This window comes from Alligator mississippiensis, chromosome 4 (assembly GCF_030867095.1).
Source record: "Alligator mississippiensis isolate rAllMis1 chromosome 4, rAllMis1, whole genome shotgun sequence".
Classification (NCBI taxonomy): Eukaryota; Metazoa; Chordata; order Crocodylia; family Alligatoridae; genus Alligator; species Alligator mississippiensis.
In genome coordinates, this window is record NC_081827.1 from 12,984,998 (window position 1) to 13,002,796 (window position 17,799).

At 43.1% G+C, this 17,799-nt stretch overlaps 1 protein-coding gene across 14 annotated transcripts in view; it reads left to right on the plus strand.

The window, feature by feature from the left end:
• Positions 1 to 17,799, plus strand: part of CELF2 (CUGBP Elav-like family member 2) — a 773,712-nt gene that overhangs the window by 737,462 nt on the left and 18,451 nt on the right. For 11 of the 14 annotated variants that reach the window (XM_059725768.1, XM_059725764.1, XM_059725762.1 and 8 more), the window contains one exon: positions 11,393 to 11,524. In XM_059725768.1, coding sequence (XP_059581751.1) covers positions 11,393 to 11,524 — 132 coding nt within the window. The remainder of the gene's footprint in view (positions 1 to 11,392; positions 11,525 to 17,799) is intronic. The other 3 variants (XM_059725763.1, XM_019487578.2, XM_019487583.2) reach the window with 1 other exon arrangement.

The window sequence follows — 17,799 nt, forward strand, 5'->3', positions numbered from 1 at the left end:
CACAGCATGTGGCGGGTGGGGGTGGGGAGAGCTAAGACTCCCTTACACTGACATAGGTAGCTCTGCGCAGTTTCCCAAAGCTAGCTCTGCCCATCCTGATGGAAAAGTAGAATCGCCATATTCATGAGGGCTGTGCCTCTCAGAGCTGCCCACGCTAAAGGGACTTCACCGTACTACTTTCTGTTGTACCCATACTCATTTCATTTCCAGAAGACCCACTGCTCCTTGTCGGAGCTTTTTGAGCAGTGTTTTAAATGGGGTTCTCTTCATTTGTCTGTATAGTTCATTGTAGTAGGAGAACTATAGTATTTGAACTGTAGCTCGGTCAAAGTGCAAAGAATTTGTAATAATAAGAATAGCTCTGTTACCAGTATTAACTCAGTTGGTGGAACTGGGTGATTTAGTTTGGAGAAGAGAAGCCTGAAAGGGGATTTTGATAACAGTCTTCAAGTACCTGGTTGTAATGAGGATGGTGACAGTCTGTTCTCTGTGGCCACGGGGGACAGGGCAAGGAGCAAAAGTCTTAAATTGCAACAAGGGAAATTTAGGTTGGATATTAGGAAGAACTTTCTAATTGTGAGGGTGGTTAAGCACTGGAACTGATTACCTAAAGAGGGTGAGGAATCTCCATCCTTGGAGATTAACCTCTTAAAAGCAGGTTAAATGAGCACTTGAGTGGAATAATTTAGACGGGGATGACCCTTCCTCAACCAGGGGGTTGAGCTAGATCAGGGCTCTCCAACCGGCAGCCATGGGCTGCACGCGGCCTGCCAGCAGCTAACAAAAGGCCCACATCTCTCCGATTGCTATGCAGTGTAGAGAGTGAAAGGGAGAGGGGTCATGTATCTCCAGTGTAGCCCCCACAGAAGGGGTTGGAGGGTTGTGTACCACTGGCAGTGCCAGGGGCAGGGGAGGAGGGGCCCACACAACTGGGTGTATCCAAAGAGGGTCAGCCACAAGCATGTGCACAGCATGGTGTGCAGCTCCGGGGGCGACCTACAACTGCACTGCAGTTGAATAGCCCTGAACCAAATGAACCTCCTGAGCTTCTTTCCAGCCCTACTTTTCTATGACTATGTAGTTCCCGAGCAGTTTAATTAAGGCAGCACACAATTCTTGGCCCACCGCTGGAGGTAGGGACATAATATTTCAGTACTGACTGTACATTTTTTTCACATTAAGAGATTTTTGTTTGCTTTTGTTTCCCAATTACAGCTGGAATTACTGGATAGTGTGAACTGATGTATCCCTTTACATGCTAGTACGCTGTGCCCTATTTTGTTTCCGCTAAGTGTCTTAGAGGGATGCATTGTGCATGTAAGACCAGTGATTTTTTTTCGGTTGTAGAAAATATACAATATATTGCTATGCAAGTCATAGAAAAAAGAATAAAAGACTGGCAGTTTACAGCAACGATGGCTGATATCTACAAATCAATGCCATACAAATAGAACAGAAAGAACAATCTGAAATCTGCCCAGTAAGTAACCTGCTCTAGACTGTCCCCATCTCCATAATCTCATAGGTAAAAATGCCTGTACACACAATCTGTTTCCTGAAGGCAAGGGTCTTCTATTTGCTAGAGAGGGGATGGTAAAGAAAACACACACTGCAGCGAACTAGAAGGCTACACAAAATTACCGACTCCCATTTGTTTCCATGTCTGTGCAGCACCCTTATATATTCTGTTTCCTCCTCCTTTCCCTCTATGGGGGACCTGTGATATTACAGGGCTGGGAACTAAAACAACAAAAGGCTCAAGATAGGCCTCTAATCAATATTCAATTATAATTATTAATTATAATAATATTTGATTATATAGGTGATCTGGTCTTCAACAACGCTGAGATTCTTGGAGCTCCTCTGAGCACTTGTGAAAATCAGGCCAACTACTTGAGAGTCTAACTTTAAATTCTTTGAGTCATGGTCTCTGATGCCCGACTGCTGTTCCCAGCTCTATCAGTGACTTCCTGTTTAGCCTTAAAGAAGTCACACTGCTGCATTGTTCCCCTTCTGTAAAACGGGTATAAGAATAGGGACCCATAGGACATTACAGACTGTGAATCAGTCTTTGGAAAGCCACTTCGGTAAAAGGTGCGCTCAGGAGTGGTAGGGCCATAGCAAAGAAGCTAAATGAATTCTTTGCATCATTGTTTACTGCAGAAGATATTTAGTGAATTGCCGCACCTGATCAGTCCTTCCTAGTAATAGGTCTGAAGAGCTGGATTGCACTGAAGTGGCAACAGAAGATTAAAATAAATGAATTAATTAAATACCAGTAAGTCACAGAAATGGATGAGGGTCACCCAAGGGTTCTGACGAAACTCAACGGTAAAATCGCAGAACTGTTAGCAATAGTATATGAACTGCTACTACAAATGGCCTTTATGCCAGAGGACTGGCAGGTTCCCAACATAACATCTACCTTCAAGAAGGGTTTCAGAGCTGATTCTGGGAACTTCAGACCATGAAATGAGTCTCACTTCTCCCGTGGCAAGGTGGTAGAATTTATAATAAAGAATAAAGTCAGCAGTCACTTGGAAAAGCATGGCATGCTGGAAAAAGTCTAACTTTAGGTTTTTGTAAAGGGAAAGTATGCCTCACCAATCTGCCTGGTGATCTTTAAGGGTGTTAACATAAATGTGTACAAGGGGGATCAAGCTGACATAATATATTTGGATTTTCTACAAAGTTTGCAACAAGGCCTCTCAGTGAAAACTTTTTTAAAAAAGGAGAAAGAAAAGGAGTTGTCATGGGATTTGAAAGAAGGTTCTTTCATGGACTGAGAGCTGGTTAAAAGAGATTTAAAAAAGGGTTAAATGGTCACTTTTCAGGATGGAGAGGAGGTCAAATGTGTGGTTCTCCAGGGATATGTGCTGGGTCTGGTTTTGTTCAACATTTTCATCAATGACTTGGAAATGAAGTGCACAGTGAAATCTCTGCAGGTTTGTAGATGATACTAAATTGTTCTGGGTAGTCAAATCCCAAGTTAATGGAGAGGAGCTGCAGCTAGATCTCACCAGTTTAAGTGAATGGACAAAAAATGGCAGGTGAACTTCAAAGTTAACAAGTGCAAAGTAATGCACGTGGGGAAAAATAACTTCAATTATATGTACACAATGCTGGGTTCTGAACCTGCTGGTATGACTCAGGAAAGAGACCTCCAAGTCATTGTGGACAGTTCTCTAAAAGCATCAGCTTGATATGTAGCAGCAACCAAAAAGGCTAACAAATGGTATCATTAACAATGGAATTGAAAACAGAACAGCAAACATCATCGTGCCACCATACAAACCCATGGTGCACCCACGTCTCAAAAAAGATGCAGTAGAATTAGAAAAGGCACAGAGAAGGGCAGCCAAAATGATCAGGGGTCTGGAGCAGTTGCCATACCAGGAAAGACAAAAAAGGCTAGGACTCTTCAGTTTGGAAAGGAGAGGGATGAAGGGGAATATGATAGAGGTTCATAAAATCATGAAGGGTGTAGACAAAGTGAACAGAGAACTGTTATTCCCCAAGTCCTAGAGCAGAAATGACTTATGGGACTTGTTACCAGAAGAGGTGGTAGAGACAAATAGTATAGCCAGGTGTATCCTCCAGCATCTCCTAAACTAATGATGGTGAATGCCATTCACAAGGGATCATTCTAGATATTCCTTGTTCAGTGCTCTCCCTCTAAAGTGTCCGCTCCGGATGCTGTTGGAGACGGGATACTGGACTAGGTGGACCATTGATTGGACACAGTATAGCACTTTTTATGTTTTTACGTTCTCCTTTAACATTGAGTTGGGCTGTAAGGGCCCACGTACTGAAAGGTTCTTTAGTCTCCCTCCCACTACAGAGATTTGAGGTTGATGCTGCATCTTTCCCTCCCTTCTGCCTAAGAGCTGGTCAACTCACCGGGGACCTTCAGCGTCTTTCTTCCTTCCACCTTGTTAGTGCAAGGATCAGCTTACATGGGAATCACTCTTCCTGTGTTTCAAAAGGGGAAGAAGGGGCTGGCATCCTCTGTCAGGCTACTCAAGAATGGCTGTACAACTATTACCTTGTCACTCCAGTGCTTCCCTGTGACTTTCTCACTTGTTCATTGTTCCCAGTCTCTTGGGGGCTGTGTCTCATGTTTTATTCTGTCCTGTGTGCAGGTGGAACACATAGACTTACAAGGATTGTGATCTTTGATGTGCTGTCATGCAGCATTTTGGAGATCACATGCCAGTGAGTTTTAACTTTTCCCTCCAGCCCATCAAGAGTGTGTTAATTAAAGTGCCTGCTAGCGAATCAGCCTCCCAGCCCCGATACAACCCCCAGCTCTTTTTCCAGAAGTTGCCCTCAGAAAGTGAATTGAATTGGTACTCGCCTGCCTCGGCTCACGACACAGATTGTAACACCGCTAATTTGGATGTGGGTGAATGTTTTGATTGGCTGGAAGCTACTAAAAAAAGGGCAGATAATTTAATGCCAATCACACACATGCTAGTTAGCTTAGAATACTGATGAGCGTTTTGAAAGGCCAACTGCATCTTCTTTTAGCAGAAAAAAATTAAATGTCCTCCTTTCTCTCCCCCCTCAAAAAAAAAAAAACCTTCACAAGAATAAATTAAAACTTGGAGGTGTGGTTATTATCACAGAATAATTGGACCCCATGGGACTGGAGACACTCAACGTTTGCTAATGCCCCTGGGTTGTGATTATCTAATAATGATGATGCCTCTGTCATTGCTTAATTATTCTTCCCCTCTTGAATCTTCCTTCTGTAGTCAGAACCTGTAGTGCGTGCTCATTTCAGACAGAAATACCAACCGCAGGTCCCACAGAACAGGGTCACGTGGGCGGCTTGATTGACTTGGCCACTTCTCCTCCACACCCATATAACTTTTATTTCATAAATTATGTCGTTGCTAGCCTTCAGTTGCTTGTCTTTTCCAGGGAAGACATTTACAAGCTGCATTAGAAATAAAGGTATCTCCTCACCCTAAAACAATCCTTTCTTGTCTGGGGCTGTGTGGATGGGGGGCACTATGTAAGGACTGTGTGGTGGGAGCTGTTGAATACAGATCTTGGACACCTAAGGTCAGATCTCGCACAGATCAGAAACGACACCAGATCGGTAGTCTTAAATTCCAGCAGAAACTAAACTACCCATAATACAGTGTGACTAGTTTTTTGTCTAGGAAATGATTTGGACTGAAATAACATGGAATCAAACAGGAGCTGCCAGCTGTATGTAAAGTCTGCTCCACAATGCTAAACGCTGACCCAAGTCCTTTAGCTCCTCATTCACGTTAAAGTTGAGAGTGGGGGAGAGAGAGAGAGACTCAGATCGCCGTTGGTTTACCAGCTAAAGATTATAATGACAGTGGCAAATTCTGCATCATCTGATTATCCTTAAATCCATCCTGTTTGCTGAGCTTTGCCCTCCCTGTTGGAGTGGGAGACAGAATAATAGGGTTGTTCATCCGGGGGATTTCCAATGGGAAACAAAACCTCCTAAATTCCACTCCCCGGCATTAGTCCTGGTTCCCTGCACCAAAGATCACATTACCCAAAGCCCCAACATTACTCTTAATGATGTTGATGACCAGGGTCCAATCAGTGGTCAAAGAGAACATCACCTAAACCTTAAATTAGACAAGTCATAAGAAGCTGCGGCAGGAGAAAAGGGGAAAGAGGGACGTCCAGGTTGTGAGTACAGCATGCCCCCATGCTGGTTTTCACCTTCATGGTAATGTTGTTTTTAATGTACTCTCCACTCCTGTCTTCCTGGGTTTTCGTAGTATATGACAAACTGTTGCTTACAACATCTTAGGCATCTCTGCTTCAGTTAATCTATAAGGTACAATCCCACCACCTTTATCACTGATTGAAGAGATGTTGGATGCATAATTAGGAAAACAAATCAAAACTCTTCCATGTTTTTATCTCTTTGTTTTGCAGTAACACAGAGGGTCTCAGTGAGGGCTGAAGACCTCACAGACACTTTGTTCCAGCCCCTGCAAAAAGGCTTACCCTGTAAATCAGGGGCGGGCAATTATTTTGGGCAGAGGGTCACTTACTGAATTTTGGCAAGCCATCAAGGGCTGCATGACAAGCAGCCAGGTGCAGATAAATATTAATTTTCTAACTTTTTTAGGGGCCCCGCGGGCCAGATAGAATGGCTTGGCAGGCCTCATCAGGCCCACGGGCCGGATTTTGCCCACCCCTGCTCTAAGTAGGCAAGACAGGCTAGAATTAGAAACAGAGGTGCAAGCTGGGCAGGTGAGTTGTCCGAGGTCATGCAGCATTTCTATGGCAGAGCAGAGGACAGAGCCCAGAGGTGATTTCTAATCCAGCTGTCATTCAGTTCTCTTTGGTTCATCTTGGCAGATCCTCACTTGGCTGCATGCTACATCTGTGCTCTTGTAGTCAGGAAATGAGCACAGCAGAATCCTTTATCTAGTCCCGAAATCAAGAAAGGTTATAGATGCGGCGGTAAGGCAGAGCCAGACTTGCAGTGTTGGATGCAGCTGAGCTCTGTACAAAAAAAGTAGGATCAAGGATCCAAGAGGTGAACCAAACAACAGGGTCTGGCTGCATAGGTTATGGAGAAGGAATTTATCCCAGAGTAAGAAATCAGCCTGGACTGAAAGCTCCCTGCTTGGGGAAAGGAGATGCTGGACCTAAAATTTTCAGAGGTTCTGTGCTGTCCTTTTTTTACCGCAACATTGTGATGCACATAGTATAATGTGCACTGAGTTGCCTGAAATGTTTTATGGAGCAAAACAAGATGGAATAAAATGCAAGCCCCCTGTCAGAGAGGGCTGTGGGACTGTACATGGATGTGTGTGCATACCCTCTGTACTTGGGTGAGCAGGACATGAGGGTAAACCACGTGTTGTCTCATCCGAGGGGTGGGATTCTTCGAAATGCAAAAGTGCAACATCCAGAAAACAAAAACAGCACAGCCAAACTGCCTGAAGCCAGGTTGACTCACAAAATAAAGGTCATATGGGGAGCATCCTGCAAACTAAACAGCACTGAAGGGAAGGTTACGTGTATGGTGAGCTCAGGTGCTCCTTAACACTCATTGACATCCTGATGAGAGAAGAACCAGTGAGACATCCGTTCCACATTCTTTTCCTAATATCTATCAGGATTATTTTTTTCAGTGTGTAAGAAGATTGGCTGTTTTGGGAGCAAAGCACATCTTGTAGTTCAGCAAGTCTGAAGGGCTAATGTCGACTTACCCTCCTGGCCCATTCTTTCTAAAGGAGAGGTTCTTGTAACATATTTAAACCGGCAATGACCTCAGGAGACTCTTGCAAGAGTTAGAAGTTATTGGCATGCCAGGAAAGGTGAACGATGCTCCCTGGCCATTCCCCCATGTTGTATAAAGAAGGAGCTAATAGAGCAGCTCTTTATACCCCAGGGATTTCCTTGGGGCAGGAAGGATCTTTAATTAGGCCAGTACTTAAGGCTGCTTTGAAACACTGGAGCAACCTCAGCATAAAGTAGGATTTGACCCAGTGGTATTGACTCCCATCTCTTGCTATCAGTGAGTGCTTGGAACAAGTACAGCCAAGAGACCTACGCTGCACCTCTGAGCGGACAATTCTGCCCTTGCTTGCAGGATGAGCAGAAATGCTTTCCCTCTTTCATAAGAGGGTGGGGTTTTTTTCCCTTTCAGGCGGGTTTGACCAAAAAACCGATTTTGTTGCTAAAAAGCAATTCTGCTTACATCTTAGCAGATGTTGAATTATGCATCCAACATCTCTTCAATCTTAGGAAACCCACTTTTGGAATTTCTCTCTACTTCAGACCAGGGATACCTACTGTTTCTGTATTTCTTGTTTCTTTGTGGTCCTGTTATCAGTCGGCCGTTCCAGCGTCCTGGGGCCCAGCATGTTGACAAACCAAAAGGTAGGATGTCAGTGGCAACCTTTAAGCATATCATAGGCAGTCTCCTGGGGCCTCCCTTTGCTGCGGGATCTCGGAGAAGTCATTGGAGACCTGTGAAAATCTGACCTTTATCAAAGAGAGTGAAGAAGGGAAAAAAAAATATTTTGGCCATTTAGTTCCTCTCCCTGCCAATGTGCTGCTGTGGGCGTTCACTGAAAAATGTGAGAGACAGGAAGAGAAGAAGGATGCATAAGATATGGGGTCAGAAAAGTTCTGGGTATAGGTCGAAAACCTGGAAGAAAGGTTAGAGTTTCTCCTAGAAGAACAGTTATCTTGACTTTCTCTCATATATAGAAATTTTACTTTTCTCAAGACAGCACACACCGCTAAGTCTCTATATAGGAACAGTACAGATCCCTGTGAGGGAGATGGCAGCAAGACAGCTCGAATGAGGGGTCAGAAACAGAAGAAATCGGCAAGAATTAAAGTGCAAGTGCTCAGATTTTTTTTTTTCGCATATTTGTAGACCCGACCCTCTTACAAATCACAGACCAGAAAGTTTCAGCCGCGAATTCTTGCATTAAGCCTGATCAATTCTGGTTAAAGCAAGAGCATATCTTTTAGAAAGACATCTAATCATTCCAATGACTGGTATTACAGTGACGAGTGCCATAAAAATGCATCTAAGCAAATAAAAGCATGCCTTCGTTTTACAAAATGTATCCAGTCTTTTTAAAAAAAACATAAAAATAATTAAGTGAAAGTGCAGTCCTGTTCCTCTGTCATTAGTCCATGGTCACCCACTATTCACCAGACTTTATGAGTGGCTTCAGTGGTAACTAGCTTGCTTAATGCTATCACTGCAGTTTATTGAAGCTTTAATGTATATGGATTTTAAAGGAGGCAAGGAAAGAATAACTGATTGATATGAATGCAGTGTGCGCCATGCAGGACAGTTCCAGAAGAGCTGACCATACAGCAAATTTTGTGTATTTCTATTTTCCTAACAATTAGGCTAAACGCTGGCGGATGGGAGTGTAATGGTGCTGCCTAATGGTGCTCTAGGTCAGTACATCAAGCTTTCTAAGAACCTGGAGACAGCTACTGGCTGGTTATTAAGTGCTGCTGTGAAGTGATTCAGCGCAGAGAGGCAGCGTTCCAGGGTTTTTTTATTTTGTAGACACAGAGCTCTGGGAGCAACCAATTTATAAATTCTGTAGGGATCCAATATGCCGTTGTCATCTGGACAGCTGAATGCAATACATATAAAATAATGCTGTGACAGCAGTAAGTTATGCTTCCTTTGCCATTAGTAAGAGCAGCTGCTGAGTCCAGGAGCTTTGCTGATACCGGTGAGCTGTGCAGGGTTCCCAAATGAGTGCCTCGATAGCCTTTACCTTGAGTCTTGTGATTATTTTTTCCGCTCACCACTTCTTTTGTTTAGTGCTCACCCCTTCTTTTGTTTAAAGCAAAGTCACTTCAATTGAAAACAAAAAAGGGGAAGGAAAAATGGAAAGCTGTCATCATGCTTACTGAGAAACTAATCTTAGCGTACTCTGAATTTAGATAGTAGAAGTCTCTATATATGGCCTCCCAGGTATTCTAATTTTTTTGTCTACTTCCATTACATTTTGATAATGATGTTCATTAACTTTTTGGCAGTTTGTAGAAATGTTTTCAGTGCTCATTTTTTCCTTAGCACTCTCATAGGCTCCCATTACCATATCAGGTTAGCCCCTCTTTGCCTTCTTTTGTAGCTGGGGAATAGAGGTAGGAAGCAAAGTGGGTCCTTCCCAGTGGTCCATCCTTCCTTCTCTTGATCACCTTGTGCTCCTATAAAATGTTTAACCCCACGCTCTCAAAGAAATGATCAGTAAGATAGGAACAATCTGAAAATAGCCAAGACATTTTTGAGGTCATCTCTTTCCATCAGGTTTGTGCTGCAAAAGTAACCCAAATGTGAGTGCTGAGATTGTGGATGCCCTGGGTTGCATTTCATGTTGGTTCTGCATCATCTCTTTAGTTAAGCAAATTAAAATAATATGATCTATGCCTTCAGATTAGAGCATGACTGAGGTGTCTCCTCCTCTGTGTGTTGACAGGAACTTGAACCTAAGATGTTTCATTCAACCCCAGATGTTGGTCATCCACTAACCATGTGTTTTTGAACAGTATGAACCTGAATCTAGCCACCATAGTAAAAACCATGGAAAAGGAGAACTGGCTCTGACTTTGGCAGCCATCCTCACTCACAAATATTTATTGACTGCTCTTGGAGGTCAGCTGGGGTGAGAGCTTCAGATCTGAGGTTTATATACTTAGGCCCCATAAGCATGGATGAAACATGGAGCAGCCCACCAGATGGGCAAATGGGCATGTGTGAGTTAGTGTGTGTTGGGGCAAGAGCTTTGGTCTCTGTTGAAGCCTACTTCTTGGGTCTCATCAGCTATGGCTTTTCTTTGATGATGGTGGTAACTCCAGGATGCATGAAGGTGAGTTAGGGACAGAAAACGTTCCTAGTTCTTTCATTGTTGCCTCGCACGTGTGACAAAAAGAACAACTGTTACTCCCATGTTTCTGATGCATCACCCCTGAGCTGAAATTGTGACATTTTAAAGAATATTTTCCCTTTCTGTAAGAGGAGAAGAAAAATGGTCTGATGGTTGATACACTGAGGTAGGGCTCAGGAAATACGGCTAAAACTCCCACCTCTTTTACAGCTTATGGTAGTATCGGTCAAGTCAGACACTTGTGCCTCAGTCCCGCATCTGTGAAACAGGGATAATAATATTTTCCTGCCTTAAGGGGACAAATATAATAGTGTTTGTGAGGCACTTAAACAATATGCTAATGTGAGTCATATAAATACTTGCTTAGCTGGACAGACAGAGGCTAGAATGGAAACTGTTTGAAAAATGAGTAATACATTATATTTGGTACTTCATTAATTATTTTTCTTATTGTATATTTTTGTGATTTCTTGATTTATATTACATTTTATACAGTACCCTAGAGCTATGGCAGCATAACAGTGTCTCATTTAGAATGGAACAATTTTGGGTTTGCTTAATAGTTCTGGAGTCCAGAAGAAGAACTATTCATAAGGCAAAATCTCCTCTGATAGCAATTGAAATGAGCTATGCATGATTTTTTTTTAACAGTAGAGCTAAGAAGAGAAAATGTCTCCAACAGTCTATTTAGCTGGTCCTCACTTTCTAATAATCTCCTGTGAATATGCTTTTCTTTTTTTATCTTTTCACTTATTTAGTGTTGCACTACTTTGCAAAGAAGGCCAAATTATTCAGCTGTTATCATCAAAATCATTAGGGCCAAAAAAGTCAGCAGCCCATCCTGTCCACCACCAATACCTTCTTGAGAAAGGCTGCAGCATTGGTCTGATTTCTTATGTTTTGTAAGGAGTTTTGTTGTGAAGACTGGAACCTAACTGTCACGCCTAATTGTGACAAATTCAATTTGAGTTCTGCTTACTTCACTTTTGCCTTGCTCTCCCCCTTAGTGGCTGCGTCAACTGCTAATTCCACGGCTGGTGCGGCCATGAATTCTTTGACTTCTCTGGGTACTCTTCAAGGACTGGCTGGAGCCACTGTTGGACTGAATAATATTAATGCACTAGCAGGTACCGTAAACAGTGAGTATTTATTGCTGTGGTGGACAGCCTTCCCCAATTATCAGTCTAGGAAAACTATCCATTGTAAACAAATGATACTATTTTTAATGCATTTGCAAACCAGTTGATCAAGTTCTGTGCTTGGCACTCCAATCCTGGAGACTTCACGTTTCACTCTGCTTGACCTGCAAGGTGAAGTCTGTTGGTATCCAGCAAAAATTACCTTTTCTTGTAGGACATACGGAATTTTAAAACCTCTTCTGTGTAGTCAGTGTAGATTATGGAGGTCAGTTTTGGTTGTACAATAGGTTCCTTTTTATGTCAAGAGCCAGAAACATCAACCTGTGAAAACCTCTACCTACAAGACAGCACTAAGGAATTTAGGTCATTAAGAGGCACCTGTTTGCTGCAGAGACAAAATAGGATGCAGCCTTTATCAACCTAAATGCAGAAATTGCTAGGTTGTAGCCATGTTGACATGGGAGCAATATATTTGCCTAAAAATTAAAGCCAACATCTTGGTTTTTATTTTGCAAGTATGTGAGAATGGCTGAGTTAGTTGCTCATGTGTTAGACCATGAAAATATATTGCATGTAGTTTAGGGTAAGCACTGACCTTTCTGGCTTAAGATGAGGGTGTCAGCCTTTAGAGAGAACCTTCATCCCTGTTCTCAACTGCAATTAAGCCTTTACTGACGAACAATGATTTCTGTTCTATATCTGTTACAATGACTTCACCTTTGCCTGCATTGAAGGGAATTCACCTTGCATCTTCCCTCTCCCTCCTAGCTGTTTTTAGCTGCCCCTGTTCCTTGCATTTCCTCCTACAATGCAAGGAAAATACTTGATCACCACCACCAGTCTCTAGTCCATTAGCCATCGTAATGTACCCACAGGAATGGATGTCCTCCTCAGTATCACTTGCTCACTCTAATGCTCTGCATGATGTCCTTTTTGTCACTGTTATCTGGCTGCTCACCAATCATTTTGTTCTGTGATCTCTGGTTGTTGATGTTGGGAGCCGGGGATGGGAAGGGTTAATGGATTGTCCATGAAACTGTGGTGAGCGGTTGCATGGGGCCTTGTGTAGAAGAGGTCTTGCTTCTGGCAAGGACACAGATATTAAAAGGAAAAAACAAAGAAGTATCTTCAAAGTCAATATGGTTCAAGGCCAGTTTAGTGCGTTAGATTCCAAAATAGCTCACGTATGTTGAAGCCACCCATGTTTTATAGGCTGAAACCAAACCACAGAACATGGCATTTGTGAAAGATGAGTCTCCTTGGCCTCATGAGCTCTCTCAATGATACACCCTTCTACATGGAAGGGCTCACTGGGAGCTGATGCTAAACTTCTTTTCCCAGCCAACTCTCAAGGTATGCTGTGTGGTACCTGTGCACTGTAGTGTTAGGAGTAGTGTGGCATGGCCCCCATTTCCACAAATATTAAGGACCCAAGCACACTGGCACACTTAAAAGCAATGTTCCTTCACTACAGCTGATCTGTAGCAAGTCACCCACATGCTTTCAGCTCTTGACAGCATGTAAGAATCATGCCATTGCCCATTGCACTCCATTGTAGTGACACTTGCTAGATTCTGGACAATGAGTTTAGATTTTCTTAACAGGTATTTTCAGATGATGTGAATGCAAACCCATTTGCATATGACATCTGAAGTAAAATTGATGTAAACACAACCAAGGACCAAATTCTACCTGGGTCTAAGCAAACACAGCTTCCACGGACTTATACCAGCGGTGGGTTTGGTCCAAAATCTTGTTTGTCGAACGTGTCTGCAGACAGCATGGAGAGTGTGTATGCATATAGTATCTGTATGTATATATTATACATACATATTTACAAAATGTGTGTATATGTCTGTGTATATATATATGTGAGAAATGTTTAGAGATGAGATTTGGAGAGGGGTACTGTGTGCTTCTCATGTGCTGTTTTATGAAACCTTTTTCCCTCCAAATAATGATATTGATAACCAACCTATGGTACTCATGGCACTAATGACTTCAGAAGCTGTAACAAGAGACATTTCCCACTAACTTTAATGATCTGCCTCTTCTGAACCCAAGTCTGCCGCCAGTGACCAACTTCCTTTGGGTTTTTTTACACTCTAACCTATTGTGGAATTTATAGACAGGAAAATTCAGTTCGTATTCCATGATTGGGTTAGATCGTGATCAATCCAAGGAAAGAAGGAATGCCACTGGCTAGTAATGCCAGAGTCTTAGTCTTAGAATAATTGTACAGGAAAGTTGGAAAGCCATATGTGTTTTGGATTGAGGAATGAATGCTAGCTTGCCAAAGCATAAGTGGAGCAAAGACGGATCTATGAATGAGAGCAACAATAGACACAGCAGTGGGTTGATGTTACAGGTACTGGCAAGACCCTCCTGTGAAAGCTGTGTCATCACGCACAAAGGAATTTGTGATTCACGGAGCAAGGGTGTGCAGGCTAGTGTGGGAGGGCAATCACCTGGGAGAGAGGGGAGTCCTGGATTGTGGGCCTTGCCTGTTTTTATGCCTTTGCATTTGATTTATGCAGACAGCCTTAGGAATAGCAACTATAAAAAAGGTTTTCTCTTCCCATGCAAGTACCCTAGCCATTAGTCTTTCCAGTTATGCTATCTTATGCTTCTTTCTGACATTGTTGCTATGCAGTTTCACTGGAGGGGTGGAGCCCACCCCCTCCAAAAATTGCTTTGAGGATGGTGCTTGGGTCCTTCTCCTTGAAGGTTGGGGATGTTGATCTGCCCCCCATCAGGCTGAGTAGAGCCTAGAACCTACATCTCCCACTTCCTGGCCAAGTGGACTAGCCAACGGGTAGTTTTGTAAAGGATTGGCACCGTACTTCTTCCAGCATTTTGGTAGAAAGGGACCCAGTCTGGTCAGTGTGCATGAAGCCTGAAGATGCCTACCACGGTGGGCCTCTCAAGACACTGAAACCTCATTTCTGGATCCTGATTGAGTTTAACCATGAGATAGCACTTAGCTACTCGGCCTGAGGGTAGTTAGGGACACAAGGGAACAAAGAAGTCAGTTTGCCAGGAGCATTCAATAACTAAATAGGGCAGCACCGAGTTAGTTCAGTCGCCTCCACTTTCAAGCAGCACCTGAACATGCACACACGAGCACACGCATTGTAGCTTTGTTGTTAAGCGCCTCACTTCTGCCTAAATCCTACTGTAGGGGCCTGTTCCCCCTTTTTGGATCTAGCTGTGGGTGGCCCTGTCACCTCTGGAAAATAAATAAAATAAACAGAAAAAAATGTTGCTAATAAAAATAAATTGATGTTTCATAACAAAATCCTTACTCAGATGGGTCGGGGAAAGAGTCTTGGGATTAAAACAAAAAAAAAAACAAACCAGCCTGGATCTGAATATTATACTTATAGTTTTTCTCTGTTATCCTCCGCCAACATATGTCCAGTTTCCTCATCTATAAAATGCGGATTAAGATACTGATCCTACCATGGCCTGAGAGTATGGACAGGTTTAAATTGAATGTGTGTGAAGTGCTTTGAGATCTTTTGACTAAAGGTTTTCGAATTGCTAAGCATTAACGTGTATTATTTTCACTCTGAATTACCTTGGACAATCCAAGGCAGCTGGAAGGTGGTTGCTGAGAAACCCGGGGACAAGGCAATTTTACTAATGGGGAAGAGCATTCGGTGCAAAACAAGTTGAGGTGCATTGGTAGAGCGATGTGGAGGTCACACTCTGCCTATGCATGCTTTAGGTCCTTGTAAATTCCATAAAACAAGGGGAAATCAAACTAAAATTATATCAAACAGTAGAGGCCTTTCTACAGACCTGTTTCTCCCTAGTGATGGTAGCAATGTCCTTCCCAGAGGCAGTGCTGCAAGACAGGGCTTTCTGCTTAATCATCTGAAATAGCTTGGTGGAAGAGGCTATCGGTTCATGGGAAAGGATGAAAAGGCCTTGCCATGCACTGAGCTTAGCAGCACGGAAAATATGTAGTTACTAGATGGAAGACTCAAAAGATCATATGTTATTGTTATACTTTTTCTATGATCAAGGTCTTTCATCGCCATACAAGAAAGCTCCAGGAACAAGAATTGTCTTATCGCAGGTCTTTGCTTCACAGGCACAAACAGAAGCAACGATAAAAACAAGGCATAGAAACCTTGGTGAGGATCTCTGGAAATCATGCCAAACGTGTTTTCACCTCCCAGCAGTGTTTTCACAGTGGTTTTCACCTCCCAGCCATCAGGCGCAAGCAGTGAGTGACTGGGCCCCTCCGCCAATCAGAGCTGGTGGGAGGATGGGCGCAGGAGGAACTCCAAGATTGAAGAAGCCATGGTGCACTTCTGGCACAAATTGTGGAGATCCTTAGCAATATTGGCATCTTCATTTAAACAACACATTTTGTAGTTGAAGACTGTTATCAAATGGCCCCTTAGCCCTCTGTGTTTCCTACTAAATTGTCCCAGTTTCTTCCAACCTTTCTTCATGTGTCTTGCTTCCTAGATCTCTAGTCATTTCCATTGTTTTCCTCTGGATTCTCTGCAGCTTGTCCATGTTTTTCTTGAAGTGTGTTGAGCAGAACTGGACACAGTCCTCTTGGTGATACCTCCCCATTTCTCGGAAATTGCATACAATATTCTTGTTAATAAATTCCAGTATGCTGTTCACTTTTTTGTATCGCTATTACACCATTGACTCAATCCAGCTTACTACCTGCTATAACACGCAGGCTCTCACCTGCAGTACTTCAGCCTAGCCAGTTGTTCCCTATTTTGTATTTGAGCATTTGATTGTTCTTTCCTCAGTGTGGTACTTTGCCTTTGTCCTTACTGAATTTCATCCAATTTATTTCAGAGCATTTTTCCAATGTATCAAGATCATTTTGAATCCTGATCCTGTGCTCTAATACGTCTTTTACCCCTCCCATCTTGGCATCATGCACAAGTTCACTAAAGACCAGTTTCTAGTCTACCTGAAGGGCACATAAATGGATTTAGGCACCTAAATACAATCTTACTGCACCCACCTTTAATCCCTGAAAAACAGTTACTGCACAAGGTGGGTGGTCTTTCTCTTCTCTTCTTTTCTCTGACACAGTTTAAAAGTAAGATGATGGTGTGTTGCAAAAGTAAATGCAGTACTGGATTTTCAGGGTTTGAACAGGGTGGAGCAGAATTGCACTTAGGCAACTCAGGGCGCAGACAGAAGTGCAGCTCCCTGCCGTAACTGAGAACGCTTTGCAGGGAGTCAAAGGCAACAATCCCCCGGACCAAACACAAGTTCACTGTTGGATCCAGGGGAGGGGAATCTAGCGCCTGGCTGCCAGCCTGCAGCTGGTTTCCCCTAGCAGTGGCCCCACCTCCCTACCAGCCCCAGCTGTTTTAAGAATGGGAGGGAGGAAAGGGGGCAGAGGGAGCTCTACGGGTTCCCCAGCTGGTGCTGGAGGGTGGGGTGGGTGAATTGGAGCACCCGCCTCCCCCCCAACATCAGAGGAGCTCCAATATACCTGCTCTACCCCCAGAAGGCCCTAAAAAACCACCAGCTCAAACTCCCTCAGCTCCTTTCCCCCCTCCCATTCTGAAAACAGCAACAGGCTGGGAAGCAGCACGGACAGAAGGAATAGATGCTCTGCTTTGAAACATCATCATCTGAACCCTCATGCAATGAGGGGTCAGATTTTCACCTTATTGGCCATTTTTTAAGTACTCTGCAGTAATGCACTTGTGTTTGGTCATGGCTATAAACTGTTTTCTGTGGCCAGATCAGGTGAAAATTGGCACTTCTGTCTGCACCTTGTCATTTAAATGCCTATTTGGTGAAATAGAATCTGGCCATAAATGTACATTCAAAAATGCTTTATACCTGTATATTGCTATACTATCACTATCGATTGCCAGCTGCTTTTTTTTAATCAGTAGCTCAGTATACCAAAATATCTGGCAATTTTATACTCTTGTCAAGGCCTTAGCTCTGTAATTCATGTTGTGCAGTGCAGTTCATGTCAAAATGCAGCAATGTCCTCTCTCCTCTCCTCCGAGTTCTAGAGCTTCCAAGTGAGGACATTTTATTAAGCAAAGGCTGTCGAATATCACTTCTCTGTCAAGTGTTAGTTACACAAATTATCCTACTATCAAAAGGTATAATTTATACAGTAGAGGCCTCTTAATTGACACAGACCTCAGTGGTACCAAGAAGTTGCCACTTGAGCAATTGTCCTGATTATTACTCTCATTGTTAGAATCTGCATAAGAGGTAGTAAAGAACTTTTTCAGGTCATCATCTTTATCCTCCTTTGT